General features: G+C 37.1%; 1 protein-coding gene across 1 annotated transcript in view; it reads right to left on the reverse strand.

Annotated features, from left to right (window-relative positions):
- Positions 1-9849: 9849 nt before the first annotated feature.
- The window catches only part of LOC136850773 (calcium-activated chloride channel regulator 1-like), a 173504-nt gene continuing 165853 nt past the window's right edge, over positions 9850-17500 (reverse strand). Inside the window, exons 9-16 of the mRNA XM_067124722.1 lie at positions 16684-16989; positions 13500-13685; positions 12863-12983; positions 12522-12697; positions 12179-12354; positions 11814-12048; positions 11389-11518; positions 9850-11285 (exon numbers count right to left, since the gene is read on the reverse strand). Of these exons, the coding sequence (XP_066980823.1) occupies positions 10408-11285; positions 11389-11518; positions 11814-12048; positions 12179-12354; positions 12522-12697; positions 12863-12983; positions 13500-13685; positions 16684-16989 (2208 nt within the window). The 3' untranslated portion in view covers positions 9850-10407. The remainder of the gene's footprint in view (positions 11286-11388; positions 11519-11813; positions 12049-12178; positions 12355-12521; positions 12698-12862; positions 12984-13499; positions 13686-16683; positions 16990-17500) is intronic.

The following is a 17500-nucleotide window of genomic DNA, read 5'->3' on the forward strand; positions in this document are numbered from 1 at the left end:
TCTCTCTCTCTCTCTCTCTCATTACGTTAAAGCTTGGTAGGTAAGTACCATATAAATTAGTGGTTATTCCCCCCAAAACATTTCAGTTTTCACTCAAAGGTAAATTTAAAGGTCGAGATTATGAAATACTTAACTGTATCTCGGAATCTATGATAATTAGGGGTCTCTCATCTTCAGAAGCCGACCTTTACATAATTTACATAGTTAAAGTTCACTTGATATGTCAAAGTTTAAGTTCACTTTATATTTTCTCTGATTTTGAGGAAAAATATGTAGATACCCGAATATTTGGAAGGCATTTTTTCAACATATTGACGTTAGCCTCTTTTTTGAGATCACAGGCTAATTTGAATGTCAACCTTTCATTTTTCGTTCTGTGTATATATAATAAATATATGTATGTGTGTGTGTGTGTATACATGTAATTGTAATAGCCACAATGCCCTCTGAACTTCTCGAATTCTTCGCGCTTTTTTGGATACGCTTGTCGGCAACGTGACCTAGTTGTGATTATGGAACCCGGGTTCGTTTCCCGCTACCGGACATCATCATTTCTTCACATTTCTTGCACTTCGATCTTAAGTGTTTGTAGTGACAAGTGTATCCTGAAAAGCGCGAAGAATTCGAGAAGTTCAGAGGGCATTGTGGCTATTGCAACTTCATATGTATCTGGTAAAAAGTGACCAGTAGATTCTACATATATGTATATATATATGTATGTATATGTTTGTGTGTGTGTGTGTGTGTGTGAAACAGTGCCTGTTAGAGACAGCTGTTGCATCTCTGCAATGAAAGCTTTTTCTGTCTATATTAACTATTCAACAAAGCTAATTCTCTAATAACCTCCTTTTGCTGACAAATCAACAGACAAGGGACCATAATCACACACAGATCTGTCCTAAATTATATTATTGATGGTACATAATTCTATGTTGCTTTTTTGAATGTCACTTCAATTTTGATTATTACTCATCATCAATTTTGCCGTGTCGTACCAGTACTCATTAACATGTTAATTTCATATCTTGCTCATATTATTAATCTTGCATACTTTTCCCATTCCTTGACTTCCATCTCATAGGAAGGAAATAAAGAAAAAAACAAAATTCCCCACTTTCCTTTCCCGCCTATTCCTGTTCTGTATTCGGTAAACAACACGCGGTTATTTTCACCCGTCGATAATTCCGGACGCGTTATTTTCACCCAGTTACACAAATAGATTCTCGTGGCATTACGACCCACTTCTTGTCTTCCGCGGCCGCAGTAATGCGTACGCTGCGAGTCGTATGCAGGCATCGCATGCCCTCGTTCTCGGAGTTGTGTGTTTGTATGTATATGTACGTCCTGACCCTTAAATTCAATCTCGTAATGGAAAGTAGCTAAGGTGTGTGGGTGCGAAATCGGGTCATTGGAAAGAGAGTACGGTGGAAGGAAAGATAAAATTTGTTTTTACTCGTACGTTCATTCATTCATTGATTCATTCAGGCCTTTCTTTATTCATGCATTCATGCCTTTCTTTATTCATTCATTCATTCATCCATTCATTCACTCCATTCAATGATTGATTCATTCATTCATTATTTTTTGGAGTCGGGAATTGTTCTGGTGATGAAAAAATATATTTTTTTATTTCATTCCAACTATGTTATATTTTTTTTCATTAAATATTGATTTTGTTAATTCAGTCTTTCATTCATTCATTCTTTCAGTATTCGTTAGAATTAGGAATTTTGGTGAGGAAAAGTTAGATTTTTAGCTCAAATATCAGAGGAAGGATACAGAAAATGATTTTTAATTCAATCATTAAAACTTGCCTTAATCACTCATTCATTGATTTTGTTCTTTTAATTAGAAATTGCTTTGATGACGAAAAATTATTCCCTTAGCTCACATGAGCTAAAAGCACAAGAGTGATTTTCTGGTCAAAATTTATCAGGCGTTTGTACTTTTGAATTTATGCCTATATTAAGCCCGTATTGGATCAGTCAAATGGGAAGGGGTGAACCCCTCCCGTTCCCTCCTCCTGCTTGTGGTTTCCACAAACCCTAAGATTGGTAACCTTCCCCACCCCACTCACTCTAAGCTTAAGCCACTGGTAGGTGGGGGAAATGTCAGCCAGTGATAGCCAGTGATAGGCTGTGAAGTACTATCTCAGTAATGGCTTGAGCAGTTGAGAATTTTATATCCATCTTGGTTGCAATTCTTTTTTATCCGATTCTTCCCCGTAGGGGGGTAGTGCCGTCAGTGCAACTCATGCGGTGCACTGTAGATATTATTTAAGATTCTTTGCAGCGTGCCTTCGGCCCCTAGCTGCAACCCCTTTCGTTTCTTTTACTGGATCTCCTTCCATACCATATCTCTTTCTCATCTTACTTTTCACCCTCTCCTAACGATTTATTTGTAGTGCAATTGCGAGGTTTTTACTCCTGTTACACGTTTCAGACATTGTACTGTCAGTTTCCGTTTCAGCGCTGAAACTCCTCATAGGTCCCAGTGCTTGGCCTTTGGTCTAAATTCTATATTCAGTCAGCTATATCTGATTCTCATCTCGTTAGGTAATCATGTGACAAGCTAGTAGGCATTTTTTTTCTTCATAGAGGTGTCTTGTGTTGTTTAGTAGTCAGAAACAAAGAGAAACGTTCGTAGACTTTGTGATTTTTTTTCACATTTTATAAATTTTGTGTCTTAATTTTGTTATGCATTAAAGTTTTTAATTCTGTGCCATATTTTTTTTTTTTTGCATTGTGGTGAGTTGTCATTTGAATCTTGTCACATAACTTTTTTTTATATTCACAAATATTAATCCCCAAACACCATTTATTAGTGAATTCACTCTACCTTGCGAATAACTCACACCCATGGGGAATGATAATTGATAAGTAGCACATCTTCCCATGCCAGGATTCGAATTATGCCAATGGTTTAGTTACAGTGATACTTTCCTGAAATTTATGCAGCTGCATAGCTGCCTGAAAGGGTACATTTTACCTTTGAAAGGCTTGATTTCTTTTTGAAATTTTAAGTCCGGCTCGAGTTCAGTTATTTATCTTGTTAGTTTTTTCATAATTTTTCTGTGGAATGTTAAACCTTAATTGCCCAATTTTTTTTTATTTTCACGTACGAAAAATTACCTCGAGTACAAGTTTTACCAACATAATTGTCTTGTCAGACTTAAAATGAGTTTTTACGTTGTTAAGAAACTTGACTTGTCTTTTGCATCTAGTTAGAATTAGCCATGAACGTATAAAAACCTGTAATGAGTCTTTTATGTTTAGTTACTTAAGAACAGCGTAAAGTACAAGCTGCTAATTACACAACATTGTCTCTTGACTTCCAGCCCTCATTTTTAATCAGCCAAGTTTAATCATATGTATACATCACAGCGTGATCAGTTCTAAAGGAGGTATTTACAAGATATTAAATGAGGTATTTATGAAATATCAAGTTTAGTCTCAGAGGTATATATTATTTTACAATAAAATCTTGATGTAAGACTCTCATATACTTATACTGTTTCTTACCCTTCACGGCTTTTTAACTCCCCCCCACAACTCTCTCTCTCTCTCTGCTTTCCACCTGTGTATACTTACACTGTTTCTTACACCTCACAGCTCTCTCTCTCTCTCTCTCTCTCTCTCTCTCTCTCTCTCTCTCTCTCTCTCTCTCTCTCTCTCTCTCTCTCTCTCTCTCTCTGCTTTCCACTTGTATATACTTATACTGTTTCTTACACCTCACAGCTCTCTCTCTCTCTCTCTCTCTCTCTCTCTCTCTCTCTCTCTCTCTCTCTCCTCCCGGTTTCCACTTTTATATACTCATACTGTTTCTTACACCTCACAGCTCTCTCTCTCTCTCTCTCTCTCTCTCTCTCTCTCTCTCTCTCTCTCTCTCTCTCTCTCTCTCGTTTTCCACCTTTATATACTTATACTTTTTCTTATACCTCACAGCTCTCTCTCTCTCTCTCTCTCTCTCTCTCAACACACATTTCCTCGCTTCTGCCACTTATATCCCAGCAAGTTAAATTAGCAGAGCACGTGGATAAAGCCTCATTTTTCCAGTCGAGGAAGAGGGTTCCCTCAGGAGAGCGAGTAGATGCTCCTGACACATATCCAGGTGTTTTACTGCGGATATGTTTGGTGGGGGTTTCTAGAACTACGCACACAAACGTTTCCACACGACGCAATTTAAGAAGCCCTGATAGAAACACGCACAAAAATACTCACGAGTGTGTTTTTAATAGGGCATTTTAATTTTTGTCGTGTGGAAACGTTTGAGTGTGTGTGTGTGTTTGTTTGTTTTAGGGCTTTTCGTTTACGTACTTTGGAAACTTTTGCGTGTTTCTATCAGGGCTTTCATTTTCGTCGAGTGGAAGTGAAAGCCCGAGTATCATATATTTATGAATGAGCGTTTGGGATGCAGTTGCGAGCCACGCGCCTTTTTTTGTCCGTGCTTTTGATCAGCACAGTCATCTGCATACCAAGTTTCTAATTCCGTAGGGGGGTAGTGCCATCAGTGCATCTCATGCGGTGCACTGTAGGCATTACTTAAGGTTCCTTGCGGCGTGCCTTCGGCCCCTAGCTGCAGCCCCTTTCGTTCCCTTTACTGTGCCTCCTTTCTTATTCTCTCTTCCATCTTACTTTCCTCAGCCCTCTCCTAACAATTGATTCATAGTACAGTTGCGAGGTTTTCCTCCTGTTACACCTTTCAGACCTTTTGCTGTCGATTTCCGTTCCAGTGCTGAATGACCTCGTAGGTCCCAGTACTTGGCCTTTGGCCTAAATTCTATATTCAATTCAAAAAGCCCTTATAGAAGCCCAAACGTTTCCACGCGACGAAAGTGACAGCCCTGATGAAATCACATACACAAAGGCTTCAAAAATGAAAGCCCTGATAAAATCACATACACAAACTTTTTAAAAAATGAAAACCTTGATAAAATCACATACACAAACGTTTCAGAAAATTAAAGCCCTGATAAATCACATACACAAACGCTGCAAAATTGAAAGCCCTGATGAAATCACTAACACAAACGCTTCAAAAATGAAAGCCCTGATGAAATCACATGCACAAACATTTAAAAAATGAAAGCCCTGATAGAAACATACACAAACGCTTCAAAATTGAAAGCCCTGATAAAATCACATATACAAACGCTTCAAAATTGAAAGCCCTGATGAAATCACACAAACGCTTCAAAAATGAAAGCCCTGATGAAATCACATGCACAAACACTTCAAGAATGAAAGCCCTGATAGAAACACATACACAAACGCTTCAAAAATGAAATCCCTGATGAAATCACATACACAAACGTTCAAAAAATGAAAGCCCGGATGAAATCAAATACACAAACGCTTCAAAAATGAAAGCCCTGATAAAAACAAATACAAAAGGTTTTCACAAGATATAATGCAAGGTAGTGAGGGAAATAAAAAAACAAGCTTTTGAAATATGATGACATCGATTTATTTTTAGAACATTTCAGCACACAGTTATTACACGGATGTTTTTATTTTATTTTTTTTTATTAAGCGTAGTAGCAATGATGCTTAATTGTTTCAGTACTCTGTTTTTTATTATTTTTTTTCCTTTTCATAATTTTCACCATCGATGATTCAAACGGTACCTGATACACTTCCGCACACCTGGTGAATTCTCATGATGATGTGTAGATAGGTGATGTGCTTGGGTGAAAAGAAAATGTGTAGGTGTATTGTTTTACTTGTGTTTACGTCGGTAATTATGCTTTCATTTTTTTAGAAGGTAATTGGCAATTGTGTTTCATCTGTTGCTTATTTATAAATGATGGGAATTTGGGAGGTTTATTTCATAATTTAGATTTACTTATTTTTTTTTTAGAAATTGGCAGTTGTGCTTTATTTACATTCTATGTTTTAAATGAATGGAATTTTAGGGTTTCTTTTGTTAATATAGATTTATTTTTAAAGTTAGTAAGGTGCCTATGATAGAAAAGGGTTTGGAAATGTTGATATTAGAAATATTTGCTGATTAATGCTGATTGATTCTAGTTGGACTTTGAATGTGTGTTTTTAGTCTGTAGCTATTTATGAGTATATATATATATATATATATATATATATATATATATATATATATATATATATATATATATATATATATATATAAAATATTTACACATACACACACACACACACATATATATTCATGCTTGTTCATGTCAGATAATTATTATATCATAATTTGTTAAGATTCATATGATTTTATGAAGGAGTAAGACCTATTAAAAGCACTTTTAAGTTGGAAGAAACTCAAGTTAAGAAAGCTGTTTGTGTTTATGCTTGTTTTTGTGAAAGTATCTGAGCCATGACATACTCCTAGAAATAAAAAAAAATCCTTTAGAATCTAAAGATTAAATAAATATTATTTAAATAAATACCATTCATATCTCTCGAGCCAATGGGAGATTCCTCTCTTTACAGGTATAATTTCTCTATTTAGATTCTACAGTCAATGCCTGTCTGTAGCAGGAGTTCTTAACTGTATTAGTACGCCTATAGAAACGTAGAACGAAAATTTGTAGGTACTGGAACTGATATCTATAGATTTTAAAGCTAAACTGTTCTTAGGCATTACCATGAAATGCAACCAACACGTACCTAGGCTGTTCTCACCTATGTTCTTTCTAGCTATACGTATTTAGATCAGTGGTTCTCAATCTTTTTTTAGTGGTGGTACCCTAACTAATGTAATCATTACCATGGCACCCATTCTTCACCATCTCACCATATCGCATGAATTAACTCCTTATTTAATGAATGAAACTGTTACCCATACTCAAACCAAATCCAGCACACCGTGCATGCAGAAATATACTGTACAAAGAGCATATCAGAAGAATTAGATAAACATAGAGTAGACACTGATAATAATTATATGAAGACTTCTGCAAACGTTTTGTTTTCCAAATGTTCATTGAGATGATCTAGCCAAGACAATTCATGACAATCTTGCGGCACCCCTAGGCACTGTCTGTGGCGCCCCAGGGTACCACGGCACCTAGTTTGAGAATCACTGATTTAGACTAAAATTAAAGTACTGATATATTTCAAAAGTCGTAAATTTACCGTTGAAATTCGACATAACTTGAAAGTTAAGAAATAAACATTCTTTCAAAATCAGCTATAACACGTGATATGTTCAGTGAAAGGCTTCTGGTAGTATTAATTAGTATTAATTAAAATTTAATGATATGTTTAGTATTCAGTGATATGTTGACATTGACAGTGAAGGGGCGTATGATATAAATTATTTAGTAATAAATATTGTTTACTGTGACATTTAGTGTCTTGATTTTTGTATGTTAAATGATTTAGTAGAAGTGGTGGTGGTAGCAACCAAAAAGGAATGAAATCTGTTCAAAGGGATCTCTAATAATTGTATGTATGTATAAATATGTTTATATATATGCATATGTATATATATACTATGTGTGTGTGCATGTATATGTATATATTTATATTTGTTATATATATACTGTATTTATATTATATATATTATATATATATATATATATATATATATATATATATATATATATATATATATATATGTGTATATATATATATATATATATATATATATATATATATATATATATATATATATTATATATATCTGTGTGGATGTGTCTGTAATTTGAAAACGCTCATAAATGCATGTACATATAAAATCCCTTTGATACATATAGACAGGTAGACAGGTAATGACTGATTTGTCAAGAAGCATTAATCTTCAGAACGGCTCATCTAATACCACCACCACCACCACTACAAATGATGAGTTACAAAGAATTATTGGATGGGGGAATGTGAGGGTTATTTCAATCGATGACTGTAGTTCCGGACTACTGACACCTGTCTTGATACCAGCTTAATTAACATATGAGAGTGTGCGTTACCGACACGCACACACACACATACACTGCAGACGTTTGTGTGTGTATGTGTGTGGAATTCTGTCTATCTTTCTCTTTCCAATTCTAAAAGAAGATCCTCCGTTTCTTGAGAGTATAATATTATCAGAAGGTTCTCGCTAAAGTTCTAAGAACATCAGAACCCACATTTTCTTTTCTCTTTAGAAGAGTATTAATTGATATCTTCTTATTTTTTTTGTTTTTCAGTGGCGTAAGAGATCAATATAAACCTACACAGAACTCGTATGTACACATTTAGTTATATTCCATAGAAACTTAGAATTACTTGACGTGCTATTTGGAATAGCGTTATATGTTTTTTTAAAAGATCACAGGGAGCTTTTTTTCAAGAGCTTTAAGTGGACATATATGTATATATATATATATATATATATATATATATATATATATATATATATATATATATTATACATTATATATATTTGTATATATAAATATATATATATATATATATATATATATATATATATATAATATAAATTATATATATATATATATATATATTATATATATATATATATATATATATATATATATATATATATATATATATATATATATATATATATAAAATATATATAAAAGCTAATATTTACATGAATGATTGTGACATTTCCTACTGCCTCATAAGAGTTCGATACGAAGACTATTTCTCATTTTTACACAAATAATATATTTATTTTATACATCTCAAATAGTATGATGCCTCATATTTCACATATATCACTCTATGTACAAACGTCTTTTAATAATAATAATAATAATGATATTTCCACGAAAACTTTTCTTAAATGTCTTATATAATTTTTTTCTCAGTCACGAGTTTTGTCTTCAGTGGAACCGCGTAGTTCTTTGGCCTCACGAACTGGAATTCGGTCAACCCTCACGAAATCACTGGATTTTGGTCCAGAACGCTACATGAATGCCTTCGTAACGCGTTCGTTCGTTCGTGAGTCCATCGGTTTCGTCTTCGTGAAATCGAAAATACACTCTGTATTCATGAGGTTATCCTTTTCTCTGGTCGTGTTCACGTTTCTGAAAGGTCGCTGATCGCCTGCAGTATCAGGAATCGATATTCTATTCGTTCTCCGTTGTTACCAGAATTCCACCGAGATGAAACACTGCACGGATTTGTGGTATTCCATTTTCAACCTATTTTTTTTTCCAAGCTATTGACGATAGATTGCTTTACTTTCATTATATTAAAGCTTAGCTTGGTTTTTTTCACTTTGCGGTATTCTTACTCACTTTTTCCAAGAGTGATGATATATTTCTTTATCTATGATATATTAAATCTTGGGTTTTTTTACGATTTGATTCCACTGATTTCAAAATCTCAAAGATACAGTTTTATATTTGGAATTTCTAGCAGTTTAGCTTTTCTCGGGGACATTATATACAGTCAATCTGCAATGATCCCCCCACTCGCCTCCTTTAAACACACCAATATTATCACAATTATGTACCTTTACAAAACTACAATTTCTCATAATATCCCCTAAAACTACTGGATCCTGTAAAAAGACTTGTCACCATTTGTTTTATTGTTTGTTTGTTTTTTTCTTTGACATCACACGAAATCACAGATATACAAACGCCATCGTCATTTTTTTGTGCCGCGCGAACGCTCGGAAAGGAACAAGAGTCGATTACGTGAGACAGTTTTCTGACCGAGAACTAAACTAATGAACACACCTTTGTCCTCTGTCGTTAATGAACGTTGCCATACGGAATTTTATCGTATTTTGTTTCTATACACAAGTTTGTTTTTATTTCAACTGATTGTCTCTTCTTCACTTATACACCCGGAAAACTGTTCATTGACTAACAGTCGTAATTTTCTCTCTCTCTCTCTCTCTCTCTCTCTCTCTCTCTCTCTCTCTCTCTCTCTCTCTCTCTCTCAAAGCATTCACCTTCATTCTGAGAACTATCATCATCATTTCCGGATTATCGTTTACGCTCTTACATTGGGAATTAACATCGATTTCATCAAGTGATTTCACAGTCAGAATTGATTCTCTCTCCCTCTCTCTCTCTCTCTCTCTCTCTCTCTCTCTCTCTCTCTCTCTCTCTCTCTCTCTCTCTCTCTCTCTCTCTCACACACACACACACACACACACACACACACACACACACACAGTCACCCGATTTTATTTTATATTTTCATTTTTCATTGTCTATTTTCTTTTCAGCACCAGACATGTATCTTCACTATGATACGTGCTTTAAAGCGAGGTGAAGGTTTATAAAGTAATAATCAGTCTTTCCTTTTATCTTTTTAGTTGATGGATTTTGGGGGAAGGAGAAAAAACTCCTACGTTCACTAACGCTATGACAGCTATGACTTCCTCTGTCAAAGGTATTTTATGTAAATTGTATCATTTAAAACAAAAAAAATGCAATAGAAATCATTCCGTAATATCTATCACTGTTTACAAAAGCGCGATGGAATGCCTCTGCATGCTCGAGTAGGAGTGGGCGTGGTCTGCCGGTGCCGGGGGAGGGGGTGAGGAGGCCCGATCGTCACAGAGCAGCTGCTCCGATAAACTGCTGTCGTCGGGACCGTCGCTGTAGGAGTCTGGTGGCGTCTGGCGTGGACGGACGGTAGGGTAGTACTGGGGAGCGCCCACTGGCTCGTACCTGACGGGAGACTGGGCGTAGCTGAGTTCAGCCGATCCGTACAGGTCAGGTTTCGCGGTCTTCAGCGGGCTGCCCCGTTTACTCGGTGACGACTTCGAGTGGCGTCCCAGAGTGAAGAACTGGGGCGTGGGCACGCTGCTGATCTCAGCGTCCCTAGAACCGCAGTCGACTTTGGTCACATCGGGGATAGACATGGATAAGCCTCTGCAGGCAGAGTCTTCTTCCCCATCGCCATCTCTTCTGCTGTTTGGTGATGAGGATGGCTGTAGCTCGCCATGAAGAGCATCGCAGCTAGGGTTCTGTAGGTCGGGACTTCTGCTGATTTCCCTTCTTTCTCTGTGAGGAGTGCTGTTCTGCCCATTGCTAGCTTCTTGGTGGGCAGACTCCGGACCTGGGTTGATCAGGACACTCCCTCGGGACGCAGACTTGACAACGACACTGCCCCCGTTCACAAGACTTGTGGCTGCTTTTTCAGAGTCATTGTGAGGCTGCCGGCGTCTGTTCAGTCGTCTTTTAAGAGGGGATGCAAGGCAGTACCAGTAAACAACGACAAGCAGCACCACTAATATCAGACCACCTATGCAGCCACTGATGACTGCAACTTTTTCATTTCCACCAATCCCTAGGTCTGATCCATAGCCACCAAAGCCAGAGGAAAGACCTGAGCCACCTGTTGAGATTAAAGAAAATGAATTATGTATTGCTCATACCCTGACTTATTTTTTAGTTTGTTTTCCTCTTGTCAATTTTCAGGAAACAGAACAATATATTACCTGGTCCTCTGGCTCTAATAGTAACCCTATCTGTAGAAGGTGGTATAGGTCGCCATATGGCTGCTGGATTACTTGGAGGTCCTTTGTTTCCTTGGCTGTCAATAGCTCTGATGCATACCCACTGCCCTTTCTAGAAAGATGATAAATACAAATGGTTGGTAATGTGGCATAAACACACTTCTTTGTTCAGCAGATACTTGCCTGAACACTGGAAATAAAACTGTTTTTGTGCAGCTCATTTAGTAGATAACAAAGTGATTACAAATTTAACAAAGATAGGGGCAAAGCTGAATCCAGCTGTATTTTAGACAAAATTCTATAAAAATATGTGTACATTCTAACTAAAAGTTAAAATTTCAGCAGAGGCTGCACTAAGTTTTTGACAAGAATTCCATGATAAAACCCAATGAAACTATACAACTTACATTTTCGTACAATGTAATGGAAATACTAGCTCGTTCCCTTGTAGTGGCTGTTGAAGGAACTGGCAGGCCCTTAATCCTTTCTCCCGAACAGTGGTTGGCAGCCTGTGATTTTGAACGAGCAATGAAGCCCTCATAAAGCTGAGCCCTTCCCCAGTCCCTGTCTTCTCCAACAGCTGTCCAATCTAGCACGACCTGGCCACTGCTTGAATCAACCCATGCCCTCAAATCCACAATTCTAAAGGAAAAATGTAGTACAGTCTGTTAGGTAAAATCCAGTGATATCTTCATTGCTTATAAGCTGACTTTATATAATGCCACTATTAATGGAAGAAATAATTTAATGGATAAAAAACAGTGAGAGGTACCTTGCAGGGGCGACCTTATCCCTGTGGAGGATGTGATAATCTCTAATATCTAGGGTTGGTCCAGTGACTTGCCGTGTGAAAGCCGGTGCCTGACGGGTGTGGGCGAAAGGTACTACACTGCCACAGCAGGAGGGCACAGCCCAGTCACGTCCTTCATCATAGCTACCCCAGTTAGCCTTTGTGGGACATTACCAAAGAAAATATTAGAAAATAAGCTCCTCTCTATCACAGAATCGAATAAAAGAAGAAGAAAGAAGTAAACGATATTCATGTCTGTTTAAGAATGTGAAATTTTTACTTAGAACAACTTGATTGACTCACTAGGCCATATATAGTAACCCACCTCCTTGGTGAGGGCATGCCTGTGGTGCCTCAAATCATGATCCCGGAGATGAATCTGAGCCAGTGCCAAGACGGCCTTTCCTGCATCCACGGAGAGGACCACAGAGTATCTGGCAGGACCCTCTAGCGGAGGAGCGTAACGGGAGTAAACGCCATCCCCTCTCGTGATATCAGGATCTGTCAGAATTTGGGGTGAAGTATCGTCAGTGCTTACTAACCAACTGGACAACTTTTCTCTGACAACAAGATCAGGTTTGGTTCTCATACACAAAATGACATTTGTTTTGATGTTGGTTATGGACTAAAATCTTAAGCTTGAAGAGTCCTCAAAAAGTTACCCACCTCCTGTTCCCAGGTCGAGCAGTTGCACCCTGACAGGCACGTAGGTGCCACCGGTGGCATTGGTTCCAAGTCGTTGCAGTGTTGCCATTACCCCTGCGTCCATCACGGCTGCTCCTCCCATCTGGAAGTAAATTAAGTTGCAGAAATGGGCACATTTCAATATTTGTATATGTGGAATGGCACACACAACAAGGAATTGTTTTGGAGGGGGAAGATAATAATGATTCGGTTCTGCTAATGTGATAAAGTTATATGCACACCTTAAACACGCACACAGACTTACATATATATATATATATATATATATATATATATATATATATATATATATATATATATATATATATATATATATATATATATATATACATACATACATATACACTGAAACCTTTTATTGTAAATGAACCAAATGAATTCCCCTGACCCATCCGTTTAAACCTCAATTTCTTGGGGGATAGATGCATGGTCCCTGTAACATTAAAGGACGTGGTTTAGCTTTCAAACCAAGCTGAAAGTTCCATTTCCCTCCGGATCTCTCTCTCTCTCTCTCTCTCTCTCTCTCTCTCTCTCTCTCTCTCTCTCTCTCTCTCTCTCTCTCTCTCCCCCCACAATCCGGCTCTAGATATCCAATTACCTTCACTTCGCCGTATAAGATTATAGGTGTCTGCTGATTGGGGACGGTAATAACATCCGCTGACTCCTGGCTGCTCCAAACTCTCACGGTGACTTTATTGTCTAAATTCGGAAACGATGTGACCTGAATGTGTAGTGCCTGGTGGGAGTCCGCTCGATTTTCCACCTTGTAGCGCCAGACGCCGCGCTGTGGATTAAGAGAAAAAGGGGATAATTAAAAGGAGGAGAAGAGGAGTTCTGGTTAGGTGTAGAAGAAGAAGAAGAAGAGGAAGGAGGAGGAGAAGAAGAAGAAGAAAAGAACGATGACTGTTGAGATTTTGTGAAGGTGAAGGTCGTTCCTCTTCAAAATTGAATGATCTTGTACCTGTATCTTAGGGTTTCTTCTTTATTAATAATTAATTTTATTCCTAGTACCTTTAAAAAGGAGGGAAACGTGTAATTTTAATCATATATTAGAGATAGGTGATATCTGATATCTGAGTAAGGCACAATTAGGAAGAGTCAAAGAAAGTTTAGGTAACAAAAAAAACATGTTCTGGTTTGCTAACATTACAAGAAATGGTTAATAGTTCAAGCAAGTAAACAACAAGTGTTGGTTATATCAAAAGGGTTGTAATTATATAATAAACTAGTCTAGTAGTAGAAACAAGCTTAACTATACACCCCATCTCGGTTTATTGCCTATGAATTGCACTGATATATACTGCGTTAAAATATAAGCCTTTTTAGTCTTCTGTAAAAGAAAACTATTGAGATGGCTATTTGTCTGACCGCCCGCACTTTTTCTGTCCGCCCTCAGACCTTAAAAACTACTGAGGCTAGAGGGCTGCAAATTGGTATGTTGTTCATCCACCCTCCAGTCATCAAACATACCAAATTGCAGCCCACTAGCCTTAGTAGTTTTTATTTTATTTAAGGTTAAAGTTAGCCATGATCTTGCGTCTGGCACCGCTATATGTACCAACAACACAGGCCACCACCGGGCCGTGGCTGAAAGTTTCATGGCCGCAGCAGAGAGTTTCATATAGCATTAAATATACGCTGTATAGAAAACTCGATTGCGCCGAAGAAACTTCGGCGTATTTTCTACTTGTTTTATTTTTACCTACTTCCTACGTATCCGAGTTCTACTTACGAAACATAACAAGAAATAAAATACAATGTACGGGAATAGTTTGCAGTTTTCAGTGTACTGAAATAGTTTAAAGTTTTAAAAAAGCTAATACACAGAACTGATTTTGTTGTTTGTATACATCGAGAATAGAGCTTAGCAAATATAAGTTCAATATCAAACCTTTGCTTAAGTGGGGAGCAGAAATCGTATGATTGGCGTGTATTATGAAGCTTTAAGTTGTTTTTTTGTGCGTGTGCTTGTGTGTGTGAGAGGGAGGGAGGCGGGTTCCGGGTTGGAGGTTTATTTGCCTGTTCTAAATTGGATGTATGATACTTCACTACTTTTAATCTGATTGTCAGGAATGCGTTCAATGGGGTATAAATCTGATGTACTGCGTTTCAATGAGGCGATGTTTGCCTTATTAACTGACTATTGTGCCATTTAACAATTTTCGAAAGAGATTCTCGGATTTGACCGTGTTTTTAATGTGATTTGTGTTCCTTATTCTCGAGGATGACCTACTGATTGTTTCACTTCCTAGTTTTCTAGAACATTTTCAGTAATGAGGCCATCATTAGTAAGTACAGTTTCTTGGCACTGTCTTACCCAATTAGTTTCTCCAAGCCTGTTACTTATTACTCTAAAAAGTAACAGTTACCTTAATAATGACCTTGCAAAGGGTCATGCCTTCATGGAAAAGTTTATTTTTGTAATGATTACCTTGCAAAAGGTCATAGCTTCAAGGAAAGTTTATTATTTTAATAATGACCTTGCAAAAGGCCATAGCTTCAAGAAAAAGTTTTTTCAAGGAAAATTTTAATTTAACAATAATGACTTTGCAAAAGGCGATAGCTTTAAGGAAAAGTTTATTTTTAAATGACCTTGCAAAAGGTCATAGCTTCAAGGAAAAGTTTATTTTTAATGATGACCTTGCAAAAGTTCATAGCTTGAAGGAAAAGTTTATTTTTATAATAATGACTTGCAAAAGGCCTTAGCTTCAAGGAAAAGTTTATTTTTATAATAATAAACTTGCAAAAGGTCATAGCTTCAAGGGAAGTTTATTTTTTAAAATAATGACCTTGCAGAAGGCCATAGCTTCAAGGAAAGGTTTATTTTTTATTAATGACCTCGCAAAAGATCATAGCTTCAAGGACAGCTTGGTTTTGTAAAAATCGACGTGAAAATCTAATAATTATTGAGCAAAAATAGCTTGCTTTTGGGTAATAAATAGCTGGATATATTAAACGAGCTTTAGTTCCAAATGCCTGCAAGAAGTGTTTATAACCAGGTGGGGTTTCTTTATCTGACTCTTATAAACAGGTGTAGGTGAGATACTCTTAAAACTTTTAGACACCGGGATTGAAGAATGCAGACCATGAAATAGTAAAGAAACGTTCGTTTGGACTGTCTTTAAGAATTATGTCTATTGGTGTGGTTTCTTCAAATGGTTCCTATAAGAAGGTTTGAGATTATCTTAAAACGTCCAGACATAGGGGTTGAGGTTTCTATATTTGGTTCTTCATAGTTGAAGCCACGCAACAGCACGAACAAAAGGATATGAAATTGCATACTGTATTTAAGAGGATGCTTTAAATGGTTCTTATAAATAGGCGCGGGTGAGTTTATCTTAACCTTCTAGACACTTGGGTTGAGTTTTTTTTTTTTTTTGGTTCTTCATAGTTCAAGCCAAACAAGAGCATGAATAGAAGCATATGAAATTGCATAAATGAGGAAGATTTGAGAGACAATAAGAGACAACAGCAACGCAAATTGAAACGTAAGTGAAACAGATACTTTGCAAATTGAAACATGAGTGAAACAGATACTTTGCAAATTGAAACATGAGTGAAACAGATACTTTGCAAATTGAAACATGAGTGAAACAGGTACTTCGCAAATTGAAACATGAGTGAAACAGGTACTTCGGCGTTGTTTTCTATTTAGTTCTTTATAGTTCAAGCCACGCAAGAGCATGAACAGAAGCATATGAAATTGCATGCTGTATAATGGGAGAGAAAGAGACTACAGTGGCGTTAAATGAAACAGGAATGAAACAGATAATGACAGATACCTCGGCGTTGTTCAGATTGACAGAGATCATGTTGACATCCCCGTCCTCCTCCTGCATGTTGACGGAGGCGAACGTCGCTCCTGAAGGCGCCGTCAGGTGGATGGTGTTCCCCACGTGGTTGAGGTCGTAATAGTAGATGGCGAATCGAGCGTGGGCAGCCACGGAGTCGTCCAGGGAGAATGCCCCCGAGCTGAGAGAGGCGATGCCTCCCTGGTAAGTGGCGCTGTGTAGCAGGACGGGCGTCGTGGCTCCTCCTGCGGCCACGGCAGCAGTAAGGGCTTCCATGAGGGATACCAACATGCTCACCTGACGAAGGGCCACAAAGGAAAGATTGTAATGACTTTGTTGATTTCTTTGGCGTTGGGTTTTGAATGTGAATTTGATTTTTTATATTCACATATTAAGCTACAAATACCATTTAATGTCCAATTCTCTATATCTTTGGGATCAACTTACACCCAGGGGATTTATGCTTATAATTTATAAGTACTTCGTTCCCGGGAGGATTCGAACCGTTGCTTGGATTGGGAACCAGGCAACGGTTCGAATCCTGACGGTGACGAATCACTTATCAGTTAAAATTCCTCTTGGATGTAATCTATTCCTAAGGTATAGTGGATTGAATATTAAAAAGAGTATTTGTTGCTTAATATTTAACACGTGTATTTAATAATATTTACTATTCAATACGTGCCTTTGGTGAAATGTACTATATAATACATGTCTTTAGTAAAATATACTAGTACATACTATTTCATACATGTCGTTAGCAAAACATACTATTTCATAATGTATTCAGCAAAGTATAGTAAAATAC

This window comes from Macrobrachium rosenbergii, chromosome 22 (genome assembly GCF_040412425.1).
Source record: "Macrobrachium rosenbergii isolate ZJJX-2024 chromosome 22, ASM4041242v1, whole genome shotgun sequence".
In the NCBI taxonomy this organism is placed as follows: Eukaryota; Metazoa; Arthropoda; class Malacostraca; order Decapoda; family Palaemonidae; genus Macrobrachium; species Macrobrachium rosenbergii.